The sequence below is a fragment of the Melospiza georgiana genome, chromosome 2, assembly GCF_028018845.1.
Source record: "Melospiza georgiana isolate bMelGeo1 chromosome 2, bMelGeo1.pri, whole genome shotgun sequence".
Classification (NCBI taxonomy): domain Eukaryota; kingdom Metazoa; phylum Chordata; class Aves; order Passeriformes; family Passerellidae; genus Melospiza; species Melospiza georgiana.
In genome coordinates this window covers 102266515-102285323 of record NC_080431.1, presented here as the reverse complement: position 1 = coordinate 102285323, position 18809 = coordinate 102266515, and the positions used below count along the sequence as shown (strand labels likewise).

The 18809-nt window shown below is 45.1% G+C and overlaps 1 protein-coding gene across 2 annotated transcripts in view; it reads left to right on the top strand.

The window, feature by feature from the left end:
• Nucleotides 1-839: 839 nt before the first annotated feature.
• GPM6B (glycoprotein M6B) overlaps nt 840-18809 on the top strand; it is a 106981-nt gene continuing 89011 nt past the window's right edge. The window contains exon 1 of one of the 2 annotated variants that reach the window (XM_058044902.1): nt 840-1035. In XM_058044902.1, the coding sequence (XP_057900885.1) occupies nt 1032-1035 (4 nt within the window). In that variant the 5' untranslated portion in view covers nt 840-1031. Of the gene's footprint in view, nt 1036-1267; nt 1338-18809 lie in introns of those variants that run through there. The other variant, XM_058044899.1, reaches the window with a different exon arrangement.

Here is an 18809-nt window from a genome sequence, read left to right as displayed (position 1 = left end):
CTAGGTATGGGGAAAGGGCTACTGGTAATCTCCTAAGGGAGAAGCCACCTATATGCCCCGGAACTACCTGGTCTGTTTCTTCCAGGGTCCCATTCACCGAATTTTCCCAAAGCCAAGACACATTCCTCGCAGTGCCTAAGGAGTGGCAGAGTCCCTGCGCGCCCCGTCCCGCGCGGCTGTGTGGCTGGAACGCGCTCAGGTGGAGCTCCCGCAGTGCTGCGTGACGCTGGGAGCGGCATGAGGCGCTTCGGAAGGGGCTGTGAAGATAAGGATCACATTGCTGAGCACGGGTACGGACAGTAATGACTGAAATGATGTTGTGTTTGGGCACACTCTGCCCTTGCTATTGTCACAGAGAAACATTAGGGGGCAGGTGCCTCTGAAGGTCAAGGGTGCCCGCAGCTCAGGTTCCCAAGGTTTCCCAGGCGAGAGGGTCAGGGGTCCTGCCCGCGGCGCGGCGGCTCGTCCCTGGCAGCCCCGAGGAGGGAGATGTCACACTGGAGGAGGACAGGGATGTCACGCAGGAGGAGGACGGGGATGTCACACTGGAGGAGGACAGGGATGTCACACTGGAGGAGGACGGGGATGTCACGCAGGAGGAGGACAGGGATGTCACACTGGAGGAGGACGGGGATGTCACACTGGAGGAGGACGGGGATGTCACGCAGGAGGAGGACGGGGACAGGGGCGGAACCGAGCGCGACCCCCGGGCGGGGCGGCGGCGGCGGCCGCGGGGGGGCGCTGTGCCCGCTGCCCCGCTCGGCCGGGCCGGGCCGGGCCCCTGGAGCGGCGCAGGCGGGGCCGCCCCGCCCCTCCCGCCCCTCAGCCCCTCCCGCCCCTCGCTCCCGCCGCAGGCGAACCCCGCCGAGCCCGCCACTGCGAGAGCTGCGGCCGCTGCCCTCCGCCAGCCCGCTCACCCGGCACAGCCCAGCCCAGCCCGGCACGGCACAGCCCGGCACGGCACAGCCCGGCACGGCACAGCGAGCCCCTGCCCTGCGCCCCCCGCACCGCCCGGACCAGGCGAGCCGGCCATGGGTAAGCGAGCGCGGCTGCGGCAGAGCCCGCGCCCCGGAGCGCAAGACAGCCGCGGCTGCGGGAGGGTGGGCGCGGGGCAGGTGCGGGGCAGCCCCGGCGGGGGCAGCGGCAGCGGAGCCGCCTGTTGAGCGCCCCGGCGGCGCGGGGAGGGGGAGCGGCCGCCCCTCCGCCCGCCTCGCTCGGCGCCGCTGCCGCAGGAACTCCGCGCAGGCAGCGGGAGCGGGGACGGGCGCAGGGACACCCTGTCCGGCGGAACAACGGGACCTTGCTCGCCAGCTGCAGAGCGCTCCCTTCCTCTGGAAGTAAATCATTGATGTGGGTGATGATGGTGATAACAATGCAGAATGCGGGATCTGTAGTTTCGGAGGCGGTTGTACGCAGCCGGCCGGAGCTCCTGCATCCCGTGCTCCATCCCTGAGAAGCCGAGGAAGAGGCGCACTCTGCGGGCAGGGGCGGCCGGAGCGTGCCCGGGGCTCTCCGCGGGTCTCGGTGCCGCCGCCCGGCGCTGGGGGCTGGCTCGGTGTCCCCCGGCTGCCCTCGGCATAGGGCGGAGCGGGGGGCGCAGCCCCTCTTCGCCAGACACCGTCCCCAAAGGAGCGGGTCAGCTTTTGCGGGGCTGTGAAGTTTGATCGGGAGGGGGAATGGCCTCGGGACGCAGGCGGGAGAGTGGAGTGGGCAGTGCTGAGCGCTCCCGTGTGCCGGGCGTGATGCAGTTGTTAGGGGTGAGCGCTGGGGAATCCTGCGGGCCATTGGGAAAACATTGGTGCTGCGCTGTTCCCTCGGCTGCGCTGGGTGGAAAGTGGCAACTTTTGTTCCCAAACTTACGGGGAGGGTAGCGCTGCGTGAGTGTGTGAACAGGAGCAGAAATGGGGCCCTAGGGAGGGAGAGATCCGTAGTGCACATGGCTCCCTCGGCAGCCAGCGCTCACCTTCAGCACTCCCATCCTTTCAGCGTGGCACTTTAGTATATGGGCTCCTTCCCGCGAGCTCTCTTTCAACCAACAATACCCCCAAATTAATTAAGCAGTAGTGAAAGCTAGGAGGTTTGGGAAAAGGAAATATAGAAAAATACAGCTCTGTCTTTGGTCTGGTTTGCCACTGGCGTATTATTGCTGAGAGGTTGCAACTGCTAAAGCAGAGCTATCAGTGCGTGCCCGAGTGTTAATATGCACATACTGATGCTGGCACTCTCTCTGGTTTTAATTAAGAAGAAAAAAATTAATTACTCAGCCAAAGCTAAAGGAAGCTGACGGAATTCCTATGGCTGCTACTTTGTTAAATTAATTCGCATCACCTAATTCCCTAATTTCTAAATGCTTATTAACTGGTTTGTTCCCCAGCTTAGTGAAGATCAGACTCCTCTAGTATTAATGTCTTTTTGCTAAGCTTTTTAGAAGTTTTCTACACCCCTTTTAGTACACAGTAAAGTACTGATTCCTGTAGCCTCAGCAGCTCTGATGGTTGAAACAAACCAACCAGCTGTATTAGCAGCATCAAAAACTTTATTTTTTATGTCCATATTCTGATACTCATTTTTTAGACTATTCTTTTCCTGTGTGAACTTTTGATATCAAATGAAACTGCAAAGTGGACAGCCTCTCCTCTTGTCTACATCTTACTATCTTCTTCCTAACTTACACTTTCACTGGCATGGATTGATGTCCAATAAATCTTGGAATAGGGAGGGAAGAAGGATAGAAACAAAGGAATGTTTTTACTGCCTTATTAAGGGAAGAGTATCGATTTCCATGTAAAATTGTTCTTAAATGTCTTTGCTGCTAAGTGTATGAAATTGGTTTTCCTTCAGTGAATTAAGCTATTAGCAGTTTGAAATCAAAACGCTGTTTTAAATCTTCGTGAGTGATTCATCTTAAGAAGAAGCCCATCTTTATTTCAGTCATAATAATCTTAAAAACCCACTAAAGTTAATCTTGCACATTGTGAGACTGCAGCAGTGTGTGAAGTATATAATTTATGTCCATATAGAAGGTGTTGTCCTGAATGTAGCAGTTGGGAAAAGGGGAGTGGAGACAAGAAAACTTTTCTTGAACATTTTGCTCATAATGATGATAGTAACAACACAAAGTCCCAAGGTCTGCCGAGTTCTTTGCTTAGAAGCATTGTTGGATGACCAAGCTGTGCCTGAGTTAATGGTGGTTTGGTCAGTCAGGAGAGGGGACTTGGAGCAGAAATTTCATATGAAGTACTTCAAAAAGAAGTCACAAAAAGAAGCCTTTGTCAGCTGGTGATCCAGTCCCCCATGAATACAACGTTTTGTTTCTGTCATTGCATAACTGTTGCCTTGGCATTAGGTGGACTGAGGCTGATGTGATTGTCTCACCAGGCCTTGTGTGGAGCCCCAGCGCTGTTGCTGAGCGTCCTGGCCTGATGGCAGGGATGTGTTGGACTGCTTCTCATTAAGGCAGTTTGAGTTGTCCTTGCTCACACAAAACTTTTGTGTGGGACTGGCTTACCCAGGCTGGCTTTTTGTTTTCCTTTTTGGAGGCTGAGAGCTCTCTGCAGCCATTATTGTTCTTTGGGCTTTTGGCTCCCTCAGCACTTCTGAAACTTGGGCTCCCTATTGCCAGCACTGGCTGGATGGAGGGTCCTCAGTAATGACCAGTGCATTGCTTTGTGCATCTCCTGTGAGAATTCCCACCCATGGGCATCTTACATTGTGGCACACACTCTCTAAAACATAGTGTTTCACTTAGAAAGTGGAGAAGGGGGCTGTTATTTTACAAAATGAACAAAAAAACTCAAAAAAGTTTTGGCTCCTGAAAGTTTGAAAAGCATGATACAACATCATTTCTTGGGAACTGTGTGTTTTCGTAATTTTACGCTTTTTCTTCTTTGTATTCTCTAAGTTGTTGCTTTTTACTTAAAAGAAAAAAAAAAAAGTGGCTGGAGCAGTGTGAGTATATATATTATATTTGGGTTGGTTGGTTTTTGGAAAAGGAATATTGAGGAGAACACTGTCTGCAAACAGAGGATGAAATTCCGCCTGTCTTTGTGTGGGTTCTAGTCCCATTTCTTTCAATCCCCTTGCAGGAACTGCTGCCTTGTGGAACCTAAAGGCCTGGGAATTCCCAGAGGTGTCACACTGGGGCCATCTCCTGTCCTTCACACCTTCCCCAGCCCGTCCAGCTCCATCAGCAGTACTTGTTTCTGTGTCCCTGCAGTTCCTCCCTGCATCCCAGAGCAGACCATCCCTTTCTTGTAGGCATTATCTTCAGGAGTTCCAGCTTAGGGGCTGTTGCCACCCAGGGAAATGGTCCTTGCTTTTACACTAAATGTGTCTGAAGTAGGTTCAAATATTCCCTGGACCAGGCTTTCTTCTTATAAACAGTTGAGGGCAAATCCTGAAAGAGACTCAGTCTACTTTCTTTCTATTCAGCTACACATTTCATTCAGTTAGGAACTGAAATCTTTAGTGTCTAACATTAATAGTAAAATCTGATTAGCTTTGGTCATTAAGGGTGGCTGGATTTCAATTGCCAAGTGGTGTAGTCCATATTTTCTTAAATCATACACCTCTTAAACATATTTAACCTTATTCTTATTAAAAGAAAAGAAACTAGTGTTCAATTTGTCTTCTCATAAAACCTGTGAAGTACAAAATTTTGTACTGCTGCCCTTCCTCTATCTCCACAGCACCTGTTTGTGCTGTTAAAAGGTACTTAATTTGCCTTCTTACTGTAATCCCTTTTGTCTGAGGAGGGGGTGGAGGAGAAAATGTTGTGTATCCTAAACAATTTGTGTTTTCACTATATTTACAGGTTCTTCCTCATCCTCTCTTTTTAAGTGTGTAGTTCTGTAATACAGGATATCCTCCATCCTGTGTGTTAATTCTGTGTCTGATAGATCTTGAATTGTTACATTTCAGAAAAACATACTGGATGATAAATTGCATCCCTGGGAGCTCTGAACTGTCAGTGCCTGATTGCCTGTCTTTTTCAGACTGTTTATGGAATTTTTAAAACCAGTTGAAGTCTCCAGGTGTCTTCTAATCATAGCATATTTTGGTTTGAGCTTTAAAGATCAAATTAATCCAACCCCTCTGCTAGTGCAGGGACATCTTTTCACTTGCTCAAAGCCCTGCCTAGCCTGATCTTGAACACTTCCAGGGAAGGAGCATCCAGGGATTGGGCATCCACAACTTGTCTGAGCAATATTTAGTAATATCTCAAGTCCTTACTCTAAAAAAAGTAAGTCCACTGTCCATTTCAGGGTAAGGTGAAAAAACCCTTGAAGCCAAACCCAGTGAAGCCCACTTCCTGGTATCTCTTTTTTTCCTCATACTGTGGTATCACGTTATATGAGTGGTGCGCGTTTTCATTAGCGAGGATTTTCTTTTCTCTGAGGTACACAGTTGTTGAAGGCAGATGCAAAATAACTCCTCTTATTGTATTTCCACTGATAGTTTTTGGTTAGAAATGTGTTGTTGTCTTTTCAGAAGTGGGAGAGCATTGTACCCAGTGACATTTCCCTGAAGCAGAGCATTTGCTGAGGGAGCTGCTGTGCGCTGCTGCCTTACCTTGTTCCCCACAATGGCTGCTCTTCCCACTGATGGATTTCTCTTCTGTTTGACCTCCCCCACGGGCACCCCAGCTGTGTGTGCCCTTTGCTTTCCCAGACATGCACACAGCTGGTCTCCATGAGTGGCTGCCCCACAGCACCTTGCCCCTGTGTGCAGCTCCTCGTGCCATTCCCACCGAGTGCTTGCACGGAGCCGTGGGAGCTGCCTTCCTCGAGCCCACCTGTGGAAAATTCCATCTCTTGGTGGCCCCACAGTGTTAATGTTGTGGAAGATGATGGAGCACATGGCATCTCACTGGGCTTCCAGTGAGGTGCGTGGTGAGACATTTGGGAGGTCATTTTCCAGGGTTTGCTTAAGCACGCTTGTGGCTGCATTGGTTTGATAGAAATCAAGATTCTTTCTGTTTCTTCTGGCTGGTTCCTTAAAATCCATTTGCGTACAGATGCCTCTGGGTTTGCATTGGTGTGAGCAAATGTAAGGAAAGGTAGTTTAGTTTCTGTGTGGAGCATCAAAGATGGTTGTATTCAAGTGGTGTGTCCCAGCTGAGCCTGCAGCTTTTCTCTGTAGAGGTGCAGAATCCTGTGCAGGGAGGATTTACTGGACCAATACCCACAGTGGTCAAAAGGCAAAACAGAGCCCATCACATCCATCTCATAAGTTGGCTTCTTCCAGGTCATGTGCAACGTAACCTGTGGCCCAAAGGAAGCAAACTTGGCTTGACAGTACCCAGAGAGGAATCCACATCTCCTGATCCTTTCCTATCATTTATTCTGCAGGCAGGTGTGAACTTGAGATAGCTCTGGTGCAGGGATAGCTGTGCCAGTCCAAATCCTGTCACCCCCCCGCCCCCGTAAGGACAGTGGGCATCAGTGGAGATGTCACCATTCAGTGTAACAAGTAGGTAGCATCCTGTGTACCACTTAATTCTCAGCTGTTTGTTGCTTTCTATTGCTGCTCTGTCTTGGTGCTTTGGCAGTCTTCCTCTCCATAATTATTTGTCTCTTGGGTTTTAGGCTCAAAAGCTTGCATGGGGAGCTGTGGCTTGGGAAACATTTACAAGCAACACAAAGAGCTATGAGAATTCAACATCTTTTGTTCTCCCTGGTTTTGGAGCTCTTTGATGAGCAGCAAATTTCAAAATGTGAATGGAGCTTATGTTTCATTAACAGAAGGATGTGCCAGCCACAGAGCTATCAATAGATACAAACCTCAGTGCCTTTCTCTGCATCACTTTTGGGCATATTTGTTTTATGCTTTGATAGTTGTTTGTATGTCACACTTGGAAATTGTAGCCTAGAATTATATGTACAGAGAAGAACTTTCAGAAATGTACTTTAATATTTGGGATTTTTTAGAATTTTTTTTCCTATGGGGAGATGTTGAAAAGGACTGTGGTTCAAAGCTAGCTGGGACTTGGGTCATGAGCAAGACTGGATTTCATGAATTGATTTGGAGTATCCAATGTAAGATACAACCTTCGTAATTTTGTTTGGTTTTTTTTTTTTTTAATGTCTGTTAAGTAAAATCTGTTAAGATTGCATAGAGCAATCATTGCATATTGCAGCCTAAAGCTCTTGTCTTTGAATACACTCCTTCATTGCCAGTGGAAATACAGGAATTGCCCTGGTGTAAACCATACATAAATCAGAGTTGGATTGCACTGAAGGCAAACAGGACAAAAGTTTTGCAGGAGTAAGGAAGCAGCTGGCTTGCCTTGCAGGTGCTGGTTTGTGGATAAACAGAAAGGACACCTTGTGTTAACAATGCAGCTGCTCAGGAGATCCAAACCCAGAGTAAATGATGGGAGTTCAGCCAGAGGAGGTTTATGTTTTGAGTAGTGTGCTGGTTATCTCAGTATTGGAAACACACCCTTGGGTTTATTGGCTGTTCTGCTGAGCTGGGGCAGTGGAGCCTGCCCTGGTGGCTAACTGGGGAGGAATCTGACTGCCCCATGCTGCCTGCAAGGCACAGCTGACTGGGACTCCCCAATGTCTGGCTTTACCCTTTAGTCTGTATTTTTCCCAGCTTACATGGTAACAGATTCATTGAGGCTTCTCGTCCTAATGCTGAGTGTGTATCAGGGGAGCTGCTGGGTGCAGGTGAGCACTGTTTGCCTGCAGTCACCTGCTGACACCCTTTGGGAGCCCACTTGGCTGCTGTTGGGTCTTAGCTATCACTTCAAGAGAGATTTCACGTGCTTTTTTAATTCTGTGAGTTTATATGTGTTTTGTGACTGGGCACAAATGTTTCATAGCATAAGACAGTGCTTTCATCAACTTAAGACTTCTTTTTAAGATTTCTTAAGTTCAAGGTTCTGCAAAATTCTGTAAGGATTTTCTGGAATGGAGTCCTTGGCACACACCATGCCAAAAAACACCATGCAAGTCTGAACTAGTGCAGAACACTGGCTGGGTCTTCAATGCTTTTTTGTAAATTCTTTACTAAAGTAGTTTTCATTTTCTTGTTCTCTATGTTTTATGTATCCTATATTTGTAGCTTTTTTTTCCTTGATTTTTTTTTTGAAGGAATAGCTTTTGCAAGGTTTTAAGTGATTGCTACTTGTGTCTAAACTTATGCTTTTGTTACCAAAACTGTGTTGACATAAATGTCGTGCACTTTCCCAAACAAAAGCGTAAAATGAGTTTTTGTATTTGTTAAGCACACAGCTGAAAATAAGTCTGCCACATGGAACTTCCCTTGTGGGAAATTAAATGCTTTTCTTGAGCTGTTTAAAAAAAAACAAGTCATGAGGAAATAGAGATGTCTAGTGGGAGTATTTTGGAGTTCTTTTGGTGCAAGCACAGGGATCTGCTCCAGCACATCTGTCAAGAACCCACAACTTGCAAGGTGTGGAAACAAGAACACTTAATGCAACATCTGCTCATGCTCTGTGACGGGCACAGGTACAAAAGCCTTGAAATCTCTGAGATATTTGTCATGCCATGTCAAGGGATGTAACAGAATCCAGTCCATACAATGGTCTGTTTCTCCAGCCAGAGAAGTTATTAGGTACTAAAGCTGATAACAGTTACATTGAGCCAAAGTTTTGCATAAGCCATAAGTGCAGAGGGGGCTTTGCTATGTGTGGCTGATGTAGCCCGTGTTAGTCATTATTTCCCTTATGCAATGTGTACCTTCACTTCATAGACATTTCCCCCATCCTGTGCTGAAATTGGTGATTTCTCATGCTTGGTAGTTGTCTGATGAAAATCCCCCAATTCAGATTATGCCTGGAGACTTTAAGAAAAAATGATGTGGAATAAAAAATATCCAGTAAAGTAATATTTGCTGGATTTAGCCTGCAATTTTTTGTCTCTCCCTTTAAATTATTTTTAAACAGTTTGAAAATACCTGTTTTTCTCCTCACGCTTTACTAGGAGAAGCATACAATAAATGCTTAATCTTTAACCTTCTCCTGAAATTCTTGGACATTTTTCATGTTATCTTGTTATTTGCCACTGATATGCTTGCAACACCAAGATTGAGAAATTACTGTAATCTACCACATACTAAATTCCTCTTATTCCTCAGTGGAAGCCTCAGAAAAGAAAAAAAAAAAAAAAAAACCCAGAATAAGGAAGGAGTAAAAAAACCACTTGAAAACGTTGATTTAAAGTAGCTGTGGCAGACTGAAGGGTAGGTATTTGAGGAGTGGGTGGAACTGAAACAAAACACAAGTGAGGCAGCAGCACGACTCAAGACTCAATTAGTTTTATCCTTAAACAGTCTGCAGATTTCATTAAAATGATTTCATTTTCCTGTAAAACTTTATTTGTGGATTTTTTGATGTTTCCTATGGCTGTCATTATCGAATCTGCTGAATGTTTTCCCATAACCATCAGATTTCCAGCTTGTCCAGTTTAGGCTCTTTCCATTATCCTCACAGAGAGGAAGTGCTGGATATCATGGTCAAACCTTGTTCCTTCCATCCCTCTAGGCTGTTTTAGTTTTGTGGGCAGGGACGTGTGTGGGTAGATAGTTCCCTGCCCCCTTATTCCTGTTGGCATTTGATCCTCCACTGAAGACTTTCCATGAAGTGACATCCAGAAGCGCTTGCTGGTTTTCACACATGGTAGGTGAGTGCAGCTGTGACTGTGACTTGTGCTTCCAGCTAAGTGATGTACCTCTCTGAGAGGCAGAAAACAGGAGAGACTTTAAAAGAAACAGCTTTAAAATAAACAGAAAGTCAAGAGCTTTCTTAAGGCAAAATTAAGTGCCTTACTGGGGGGGAGGTTGGATTTTAGATTTCTATTTCCACAGGAACAAAAAGGCATGGTACATGTGGAATATTAAGTGTTGCTGCCAAGGCTAATGGAAATGTCCCAGCTGCTGTTAAAACCTGACATATAACTGTGTTAATTACTGCACACTGAGTCTTCCGTTCCTATAAGAACATGCAAAAAAAAAGGTTCAGGAAAATGCCAGGGTAGTTACAGTCAGCGCTAGTTACTTGTCCTCCTTACAAAAATGCATTTAGTTGATAAAAACGCTTTGTTTCATGTTTGATTAGTTGATCTTAGATAGCATTGGTATTTTTTTGGCTGTAGAGATACCTGCAAAATTGGTCAGTGTGATGGCTGTAGAACAGCTATCTACTTTCTGAAGATTACCTACCCTCTTAGAAAGAACTATGTTCAAAGTGGTTAGAGAATTGGAAATGTTCCTTATTTGCCAGAGTTGTTAGGGTTTAGCTGAGGGATGAGAATGGAAACAAAACCCGAGTTTCTGTTGAGGAGAACCCGAAGAAACCCCACCAGTTACTTGGAAGTTTGGCATCCTTGTTCATTAGTTGTTCTCTGGCCTGCTAATGGGGCGCTCTGTGCAGGACTCCTGAGAAGAGACTGATGGGGATGTTCTGGTTTTGGCCAGTATTTTCTGGTCTTTCTTTGGTATTTTCTTTGCAGTAGCCGTGAGGGGCAGAGCCTGGAGATGTGTGGGTACATCTGGGTTGCCATTCTGTACCACCCACATCATTGCCAGGGGCGGAAGGAAGGGACTCCAGCTCACGGCTCACGGGAAGAACATGGGCATGGCTTTTGGGTGGTGTGGACATGTGGAGGGTGTCTGCCACTGTTTTTCACTTCGTGAGGATTTTTGCCTGTAAATCACCTCTTTATACACTTCTTTTATTAGTGTTGTTACTGGTACTGTTCCTTTTCTTATCTTGCTGCTCTTTCTAGTAACTTGTTCTTATCTCAACCCATAATCTCTTCCTTTTGTTTCCCACCAGAGTGGGGGAGGAGGGGAGAGGCTTGTTTTCTTTCTAGTGGGAGTGCTGTACTGGGGAGTGCCCTTCCTAAACCAAGACAGTGGACTTCATAAGATGACACAGAAGGGGAAAAGCAGTTCTCCAGCCAAAATGTGAGTTCCCAAAGCACTCCTTCATCTTTCCCATTGTATAAGGCAGGTTTATAAATTCAGAAAATCCCATCATGCTTGTTTAAGTTCTCGTCTAGTGTATTCCTTTTAAAAATACTTGATCCTTAAAACTCTTGTTTTTTTAGGGAAGAGACTGGTGAGATTAGTAGGAGGGAAGCATGCCTTTTTCCTTCCATATGTGTTGGTGAGCGTGACTGCTGTGCCCACTTCCCACACGGTCAGTCGTCTGTCTTCTTCTGCATGTGTGAAACATCCCTTATGTTGGCTGCTGTACCTTGTAAATAAAGTGTTTTCTATTGCCTTACTCAGAAAATATGTCATGCTTTTTGTTACATATGCTTCATTGCTCCGACACTTGAGCTTTGCATTTGCATGTGGTTCTTAGATCTCTATGCAGAGAGATTTATTCTCCCTATCCAAGTTTAAATATAGGAGAAAAATCATGGAATTGTAGGATGGTTTGGATTGGAAGGTGCCTTAACGATTATCCAGTTCTAATTCCCCTGCCGTGGGCAGAGACATCTTCCACTAGACCAGAGCTCCATCCAGCCTGGCATTGAACACTTCCAGGGATGGAGCATCCACAACTTCCTTGGGAGACCTGGTTACAGAGTCTCACCACCCACACAGTAAAGACTTTCATCCTAGTATCTAGTCTGAACCTGCCCTCTTTTCAGTTTAAAGCATTACCCTTGTCCTGTCTCTACACTCCTTGGTAAAGGGTCCCTCCATATCTTTTCTGTAGGCTCCCTACAAGATCTCTCCAGACCTTCTCTTCTCCATGCTGTACAGCCCCAGCTCTCTCAGCCTGTCTCCATAGGATCTCCAGCCCTCTGATCATCTCTGTAACCTCCTCTGGACCTGCTCCAAAGGGTCGATGTCCATCCTGCCTTGAGGACGCTGCAGCCCAGAGCTGGGTGCAGTGCTCCACCTGGGGTATCACACTGCCAGAGCAGAGGGGCAGACTTGCCTCCCTCAACCTGCTGGCTGGGCTGCTTTTGATGCAGCCCACAGTACAGCTGGCTTTCTGTGCTGCAAGTGCACACTGCTGGTTCAAAGTCAGTTTTTCATCAGATCATTCTTGGCAGAGCTGCTTTCAGTCCACTCATCACCTGGCCTGTGTGCATGGTTGAGATTGCCCTGACTCAGGTGCAGGACCTTTCTCTTGGCCTTGTTAAGCTGCCTTTATTTGCCATTTTAACACTATTGTCTTGTGTCAGGCTAAATCACTGACATAACAGCAGTATCCCAGAATTTAATTTATCCTCAGCTGTTGCTTGTGGTCCCAGAGACATTCAGTACAGCCAGAGACATTTTGTGCACTCAGGTGACTTCCACGTCACGAGTGGGCTTCTAGCAGTGACCTGTGCTCTTCTGTGGCAGACACAGATGGAACTGTGACACTTGAAGCCATCAGGCTTGGCAGCTGTTGTGTGCCCTGCTTTGTCCTGAAGGGGACAGCTGGGGAGGGCACCCTGGTGACAAGGCTGCATCTCAGACCTTCCACAGCACTTGGGCCGTACGTGCAGTGCTTCCTGCTAGCAGATACTGGCAATTAATTTAAAATCCTCCCCCTAGGTCATCGTGACTTTAAGGAGCTTTTGCACTTCCTCAGAAACTGCCTTTCTTCTTGAGTGTGACCTGCCAAGGCAGCTGTGTTTCTCTTAAGCACTGAAGTTAATGACACAAAACATGAAGCTTGAGAGGAGGAGATCAGGATTCCAGCACTTCTTAGCTGTGTACTCACTGTCAGCGTCCCTTCTGTGGGAGAGCAGAATGATCAGGAGATTTTGTGGCTGCAGGACAAAGTGTAGGCTGTGGCTTGGACATCTGTGATGCTTTCTGCAGTGGCTTTTGAGGAGGGTCCTCATATGGCCTTTCTGGGCTGCTGTGAAGGAAGACAAGCTTTCTTTTTTCTCCCGACGTCTTTTTGTTCTTTGTTCTTTTACTTGTTTGTTTTATTAATGAAGTACAAAGGAAAATACACTCTTCAGGTGTAGCAGTAACACTGTGTAAGAGGGTCCTCCTTGATTGTGTGGAGGCTGCTGACACACTTTTGGTTACATCAAGCCCTGTGGAGTAGGTGTAATCAGAGGTAATGACAGTGCCCCTGTATGTGCTGTGGCACAAGTTGCAGAGTGTGGAAATCTGGCAGTGTTCTGCCCAGCTGTGTAGCTTCTCTCCTCTCAGGGTTATGTAGTAACCTAAGCTTAACCTCTGTTCACATAATCCTAAACTGGCCATTAACTCAATCGCACATACAGACTTTTTCATTTCCAGTTTTGCTTGGGAGCACCAGCTCTTCGGTCTCTTTTCATGAAGCTGTGTGTGGGCTTACCTGCATTTGCATGGCAGGAGTTTGCTCAAAAATACCTTCCCAAATGTTACCCCCAGCAGCTGTGTCCCCTGCAGACACGTGGAAGGGGCAGGACAGCAATTGCCAGCAAGCATCAGCACCATCTCTTGTTTCCCTCATAGCTATGGTGAGCCTGGATGTGAGAGCAGGAATGTATGCACTGGAGATGATTTAAGGAAATGTGCAGCACTGCATGCTAATTTATTGGGGTCATGGTACTCACAGGATAAGTGCAGCAGCTTCCTGCCTCCCAAGTGGTTCCTGTGCTTCTGATGTGAACCTCTTTGGCTCATGCCAAGAAAAAAAAAACCTGTGTAGTAATTAAAATTAACCTGACCTGCTTTAGAGGAGCCTGGTTTGAATTAGGGCATGATTATTAACTCTAGCAGTATTTGGCTTTGCTAAATCTTTCCCTTTGCTTGCACATCGTTCATTTCCTGCCATTCCATCAGCTCAGTAACTGGGGTGTATCTGTTTATATGAGACCCCTCATCTCATCTAAAGGAGGAGGAGGAGACCAGGGCTTGGCTAAGACAAAGCACAGGCTTTGCTGGGACTCTGTCAGGGCACAGGGCCTGGTGGGTGACAGCATCTCATGCTGTCCCATGTGCAGAAAGCCAGCACTATGGGAATAGAAAATGGGGAGTGAGAAGATAACTTTGTCTGCATAACTGACCTGAAAGCTGTTCTTCTCATGAGTGTCTAAAATAGTTAACATAGTTGGGCTGCCTGGAGTTTACTGCATTAAATCCAAGTCCTCTGAGCTTTAAGGGTATTGTCTTTTATATCTGTGTGTGGGAAATTCAAAGAAAGCAAGAGTGCAACAGAGTTTTGATCTCAAACCATGGAAGCTTCATCCATTTGAAGGCTCAAAGTCCCTTGCTTGTGATTTTTATTCCCATGAGCTAGATGATGTGTCTATTTTTTCTTTATATGAAGATGACACAATTTTAATGTCTCTTCAAGGTCTCTTTGTTGGCTGGGTAATAGGTGAACAGGAATTTTCATTGAAAATGCAGTAAGGCCTTTTTGAAAAGGAGCATTTTGCATCTGGTTGTCTTTCCATCAGGTCATAACTACAGAGTGCCAGTTTCAAGGTCTCTTATTTGGTAGTTGTGCTACTTGTTTTCCAAGGCATTTTTCAGACAAGAGCCATTGGGGGCTGCTGAAATGTTTTCCCAAATTCTTCCCTGGTGTAGTGCTTGGATGCCCTGATGCTCCTGCCTTGCTCTGCTGTGCCATACAGTGGTAAGGTCCTCCATGACTGATCTCTGGTGATATAATGAATATTCTTATTTTTTCACCATTTGTTTGTTTTTACAGTGTTTAAAAAGTTGATGTTGGCAGAAAAACAAAAACCAGTAGGATTATTTTTTGATCCAAAGAAGCAGGATATTTGAATTAGAAAGGTCTTTCTCTCAAAAAACTGAAATATTTTTTTGGAAAAAAATGTTTAACGTGCACATTGCGTTATGGTGCCCTTTTTTTCCCTCTGAAAGAATTGTCTCTGCAGCGAAATGAAATTGATCCTTAGTTTGAAGGCTTGTATTGGGCATTCCTTCATCTTGGGAACAATTGGAAAGGAAAGCAAATGTGTGACTTGTACAGAGAGGCTGTGGTTTTGGCTCTCATTTTCCCTGATTCTTCCTTTGAAGTTCTAATTTGTCTTTAGAAAACATGAGAAATTAGAGGTCACTAAACATAATCTTCTGTGCTCCTACAAAATCATTAACCACTGATAATACCTAAACATGGCAGTCCCTTCTCCCTTTTTGAAGAATCACATTTTTGCAAGATCACATTAACCCCTACTAGCTGTAAGGTGTCCCATGTTCTCTAGAGAGCATCTCTTTGATGTCTCCTTGCTTTCTGTGCAAGGATCAGTGTCCTTCAGAGAGCTACAGATGCCTAGTTCTTTAACACTGCAAAATCTTTGCTCTTGGATCCTGCTCCTATCCAGCCATTGTCTGTTGTAGTCCTTGAATGCTGAAAAAAAAAAAATCACAAGACTCGCTATTATTTTGGAGGCTTTTGTTTGCTGTTTGTTTTCTGAGCATTTAGTGGCTGGTACTTACTTCAAATTTTCCTTCTTCCATGGTGATGAATGGATTTTTTTTTTTTTAATTTGATAGTAGAAAATGAAGGCTTTCATAAATGCTTCAGAACTGGGATTTGAGCTGGGCACCTGATCTTGATAAAGTTGCTGATGGTATTGCAAGAGGCAATTCAAGTGTAGCTAGCATATTTCTTCTTGGGAAACTCTTCTCACCTTTGCTCTTGCTTTGGGAAAAAAAGGCTCAATGTGTTCCACTCTACCTGCCCCTGCTTTTCGTGCTCTTCTCCTTTGTACAGGGATTACTGTTGCAGATCTGTAGGAAAGCACAAAACCTAGGCAAACACTGAGCCTCCAGAGCCTATGAAAAACCTGTGTTTTAAGGAAGCATATCTGAAAGGAAGTTGTGGAAACAAAACAGGGATCTCTTCTTTTGGTAGGTGGTACCTGTTTGCTGTCTGGAGGAGAAGTACTGTGGTATACCACAGGGACAGTACATTTTAAATTCTGAAAATACTCTGAAATGGGTTTCTTCCCCCATCTCTTCCGCCTAGTCAGACAAGACCTTGCTATTTATTTTCTTTGTTTGAGTGATGTTACATGTTTGTCTGATACTTCAGTGCATTCCCTGTTGGGTCATTAAAGAGGCTCCATCAGTTGTTACATCTTTGTTACAAATGTGTAGTTTAATACCAATAAATTTGAGAGTGTGGGAATGGGGATTTTCATAGTATGCCATTAAGGAAGTGTTTCAAGACTGATGTAAGGGTCATATTCTTTTGCTTTGCAAGCTCTGCATTTTTCAGGCAAACTTTGCCATAACAGAGCAGTTAGGAAGCAGTGGTTAGTGGGTCAGACAGGCCCAGGGGGCTGAATTGGGGTTTGCTCAGCCAAATGTTAGTGCTTTCTAATCAACGCTGAATTTTGCGTGCAACATTCTCTTCCTTCCCCAAAGCCATAACAAAAAAAAGGGTTTTCAACTGGGTCATGCACAACATCTGTCCTTTGCTAAAGCAGTCAGGGAGGTACCCCAGTGAGGGAGGAGAAGCTGCCTATAGCTGCTGTTGGAGCATCTTTTCACCACTCTGGCTTTGGAGTCTGGGATTAGCAGCTGTCAATGAAAATCTGTGTGCACTCCTCAAACCCCAATTTAGAAGGAAAAGGAGAATTTCCTTTCAGATTTTGTGCTGCATTATTACAACAATTGCAAAAGTCCAATAAAACTGTGTCATGAAAATTGGAAATGCGATTAATTTGCAGTGCTGTGAAATAATTGCATAGATTTCTTTTCGCCCTGTTCAGCTTCCTAAGGTGTTAGGCTGCTTCACACTAAGGAATTGTTTTGTCAAATCTCTCTGCTGCCACCTGTTCAGTCTCCAGTAAATGTAATTAATGTGATGGTAGGAATGACAGAGGCTTTGGCCTCTCTTGTCTAGAGGGTTTATGTATTCTCCACCACAGACTATGTGTTAATTGGGGTATCCTGATAAGTTTCAATTTGCTTTGGTACAGACCTTTTTTGACAAAAGGCTCCATGGAGGCCAATTTAACTTTTAAAAAGTTCATTGCAGTTAAAAAGCCTCAGTGAACATATAGTGCAGGCATTTTTGATTTGAAGTTTTAAAGTTCAGCTGAACTTCTTCCAATTAATGGAAGTTTATTGAATTCATCACCCAAAGCAGGCTGAGTCCGTGCTGTATTTTAAGTTAAGAATCACAATTTACTGGATACTTACCGGTGGCTGCTGCAAAGGAAAATAAGAGCAAAAACTGATAATTTTCTTTTTTAAAGTTCTGACGTAATTCACTCTTCCATGAAGAGAAATAGGAGGATTTGTTTGAAGGGACTCACAAGGATGATTGAAGTCCAGCTCCTGGCCCTTCACAAGACAGCCCCAAGTGTCACACCATGTGGGTGACAGTGTTGTCCAATCATTTCTTGAACTCTCTCAGGCTTGGAGCTGTGACCACTTCCCTGGGGAGCCTGTTCCACTGCCCAACCACCCTCTGGGTGAAGAACCTTTTTCTAATATCCTGTCTAAACTTTCCCTGACACAACTTCACGTTGTTCCCTTGGGTGCTATCACAGCTTGCCCCGTGCTTTCCTTCATGAGGAAGCTGTAGACTGCTGTTGCTTTACTATTGCAAAGAACAGGAGAGTTAACCTGCTTTTGCCTTGTTTTGGGTGAAGAGCTTAAAAAATAAAAGCAGTAATTATTTATAAGGGGTGGTTTTCTACAAAATGTTGTGGCAATGGATGGCTTGCCTCTGAAAGGTCCAAAGCCAAATAGTTTTAAAGGTAATAAAGATTGAAGTGGATAACTCCTCTCTGGAAAGCCTGGGCTAGTTGTCTTCTCATAATGTTCAGTGTTTGCCTCTCATTTCCCATTATTTGGCAAGCTGCAGAGAGGCAGTGGGTGCAAGTATAAAATACATATTGATAAAACCCAAAAAACCAAAAACCCAAATATGCTAGAACACAGAGCCAAATGCACATTTATTTAAGTAACTGATTCTCAGAGGAGAGCTGTGTTTCAGGGTGCAATCTGTTAGTGTCACATCCTGATGAGTATGAAAATTCATCCCAGTTCAGCAGTGCACTGATAGACAGGCTCCTTGCGAGCCTGAGAGGCAATGCTTGGTGTACTGGCAGCAGAACATACAGGGAGTCTGCTTGCTCAGGGTCTCTGTGTGCATGCTCCTGTTAAAAGACATGTTGGAAAACACCCGTGCACAGCAGGCAGGATTTAGCTGATTTGGGACTTTGCAGTAGTGGTTTATTGCTATTGCAAACGCTTGCTTGCTTTAATGGACAGGAAAAGTCATATTTTATGTTAGACTTAGAAGCAGAAAAAAAATGATTTGGAACAGTGTATAAAGCATGACTTGGAATAATTTTTATTTGGCTGAAACATTGCATTAAAGACCAAATGAAAGACTTCCTTACCTTCATTTTTCAGGTAAGTAATTACAGAAATATGCATTGGTATGTGATAATCCAGGAAACAACTTCTGATTATAATGAAATCTACAAAACATGATTTATGCTATGAGCGCCATCTTGGAGATGTGATTGAAGATCACCACCATGGAAATGAAGTACAGTGCAATTATTAAGCTTATGCAGAGAAATGATTTGTGAAAGCATGATTACTGGCCCCTAACAGATGTTTCAGGCTAGGAATGGGGTAATGTGCATACAAACTTTGACTTGGAATTTTGTTCTTTTTTCCAGAACCACGCAACACTTTGTTTTTCCAGCTCTGTTTTTACCACTGGTTTCTATCTAGTAACCAATTGTAATAAGAAAAAAACTTGGTCTGTGGTGGAAATTGTAGTATAATTTCAAATGTTTTGCTGTTTCATAGTTGCAAAATACATTAATAAAAACCAGGGTTTCTGACAGTCACGTATGTGTTGGGAAGTGTTGTATTGATTACAGATTACA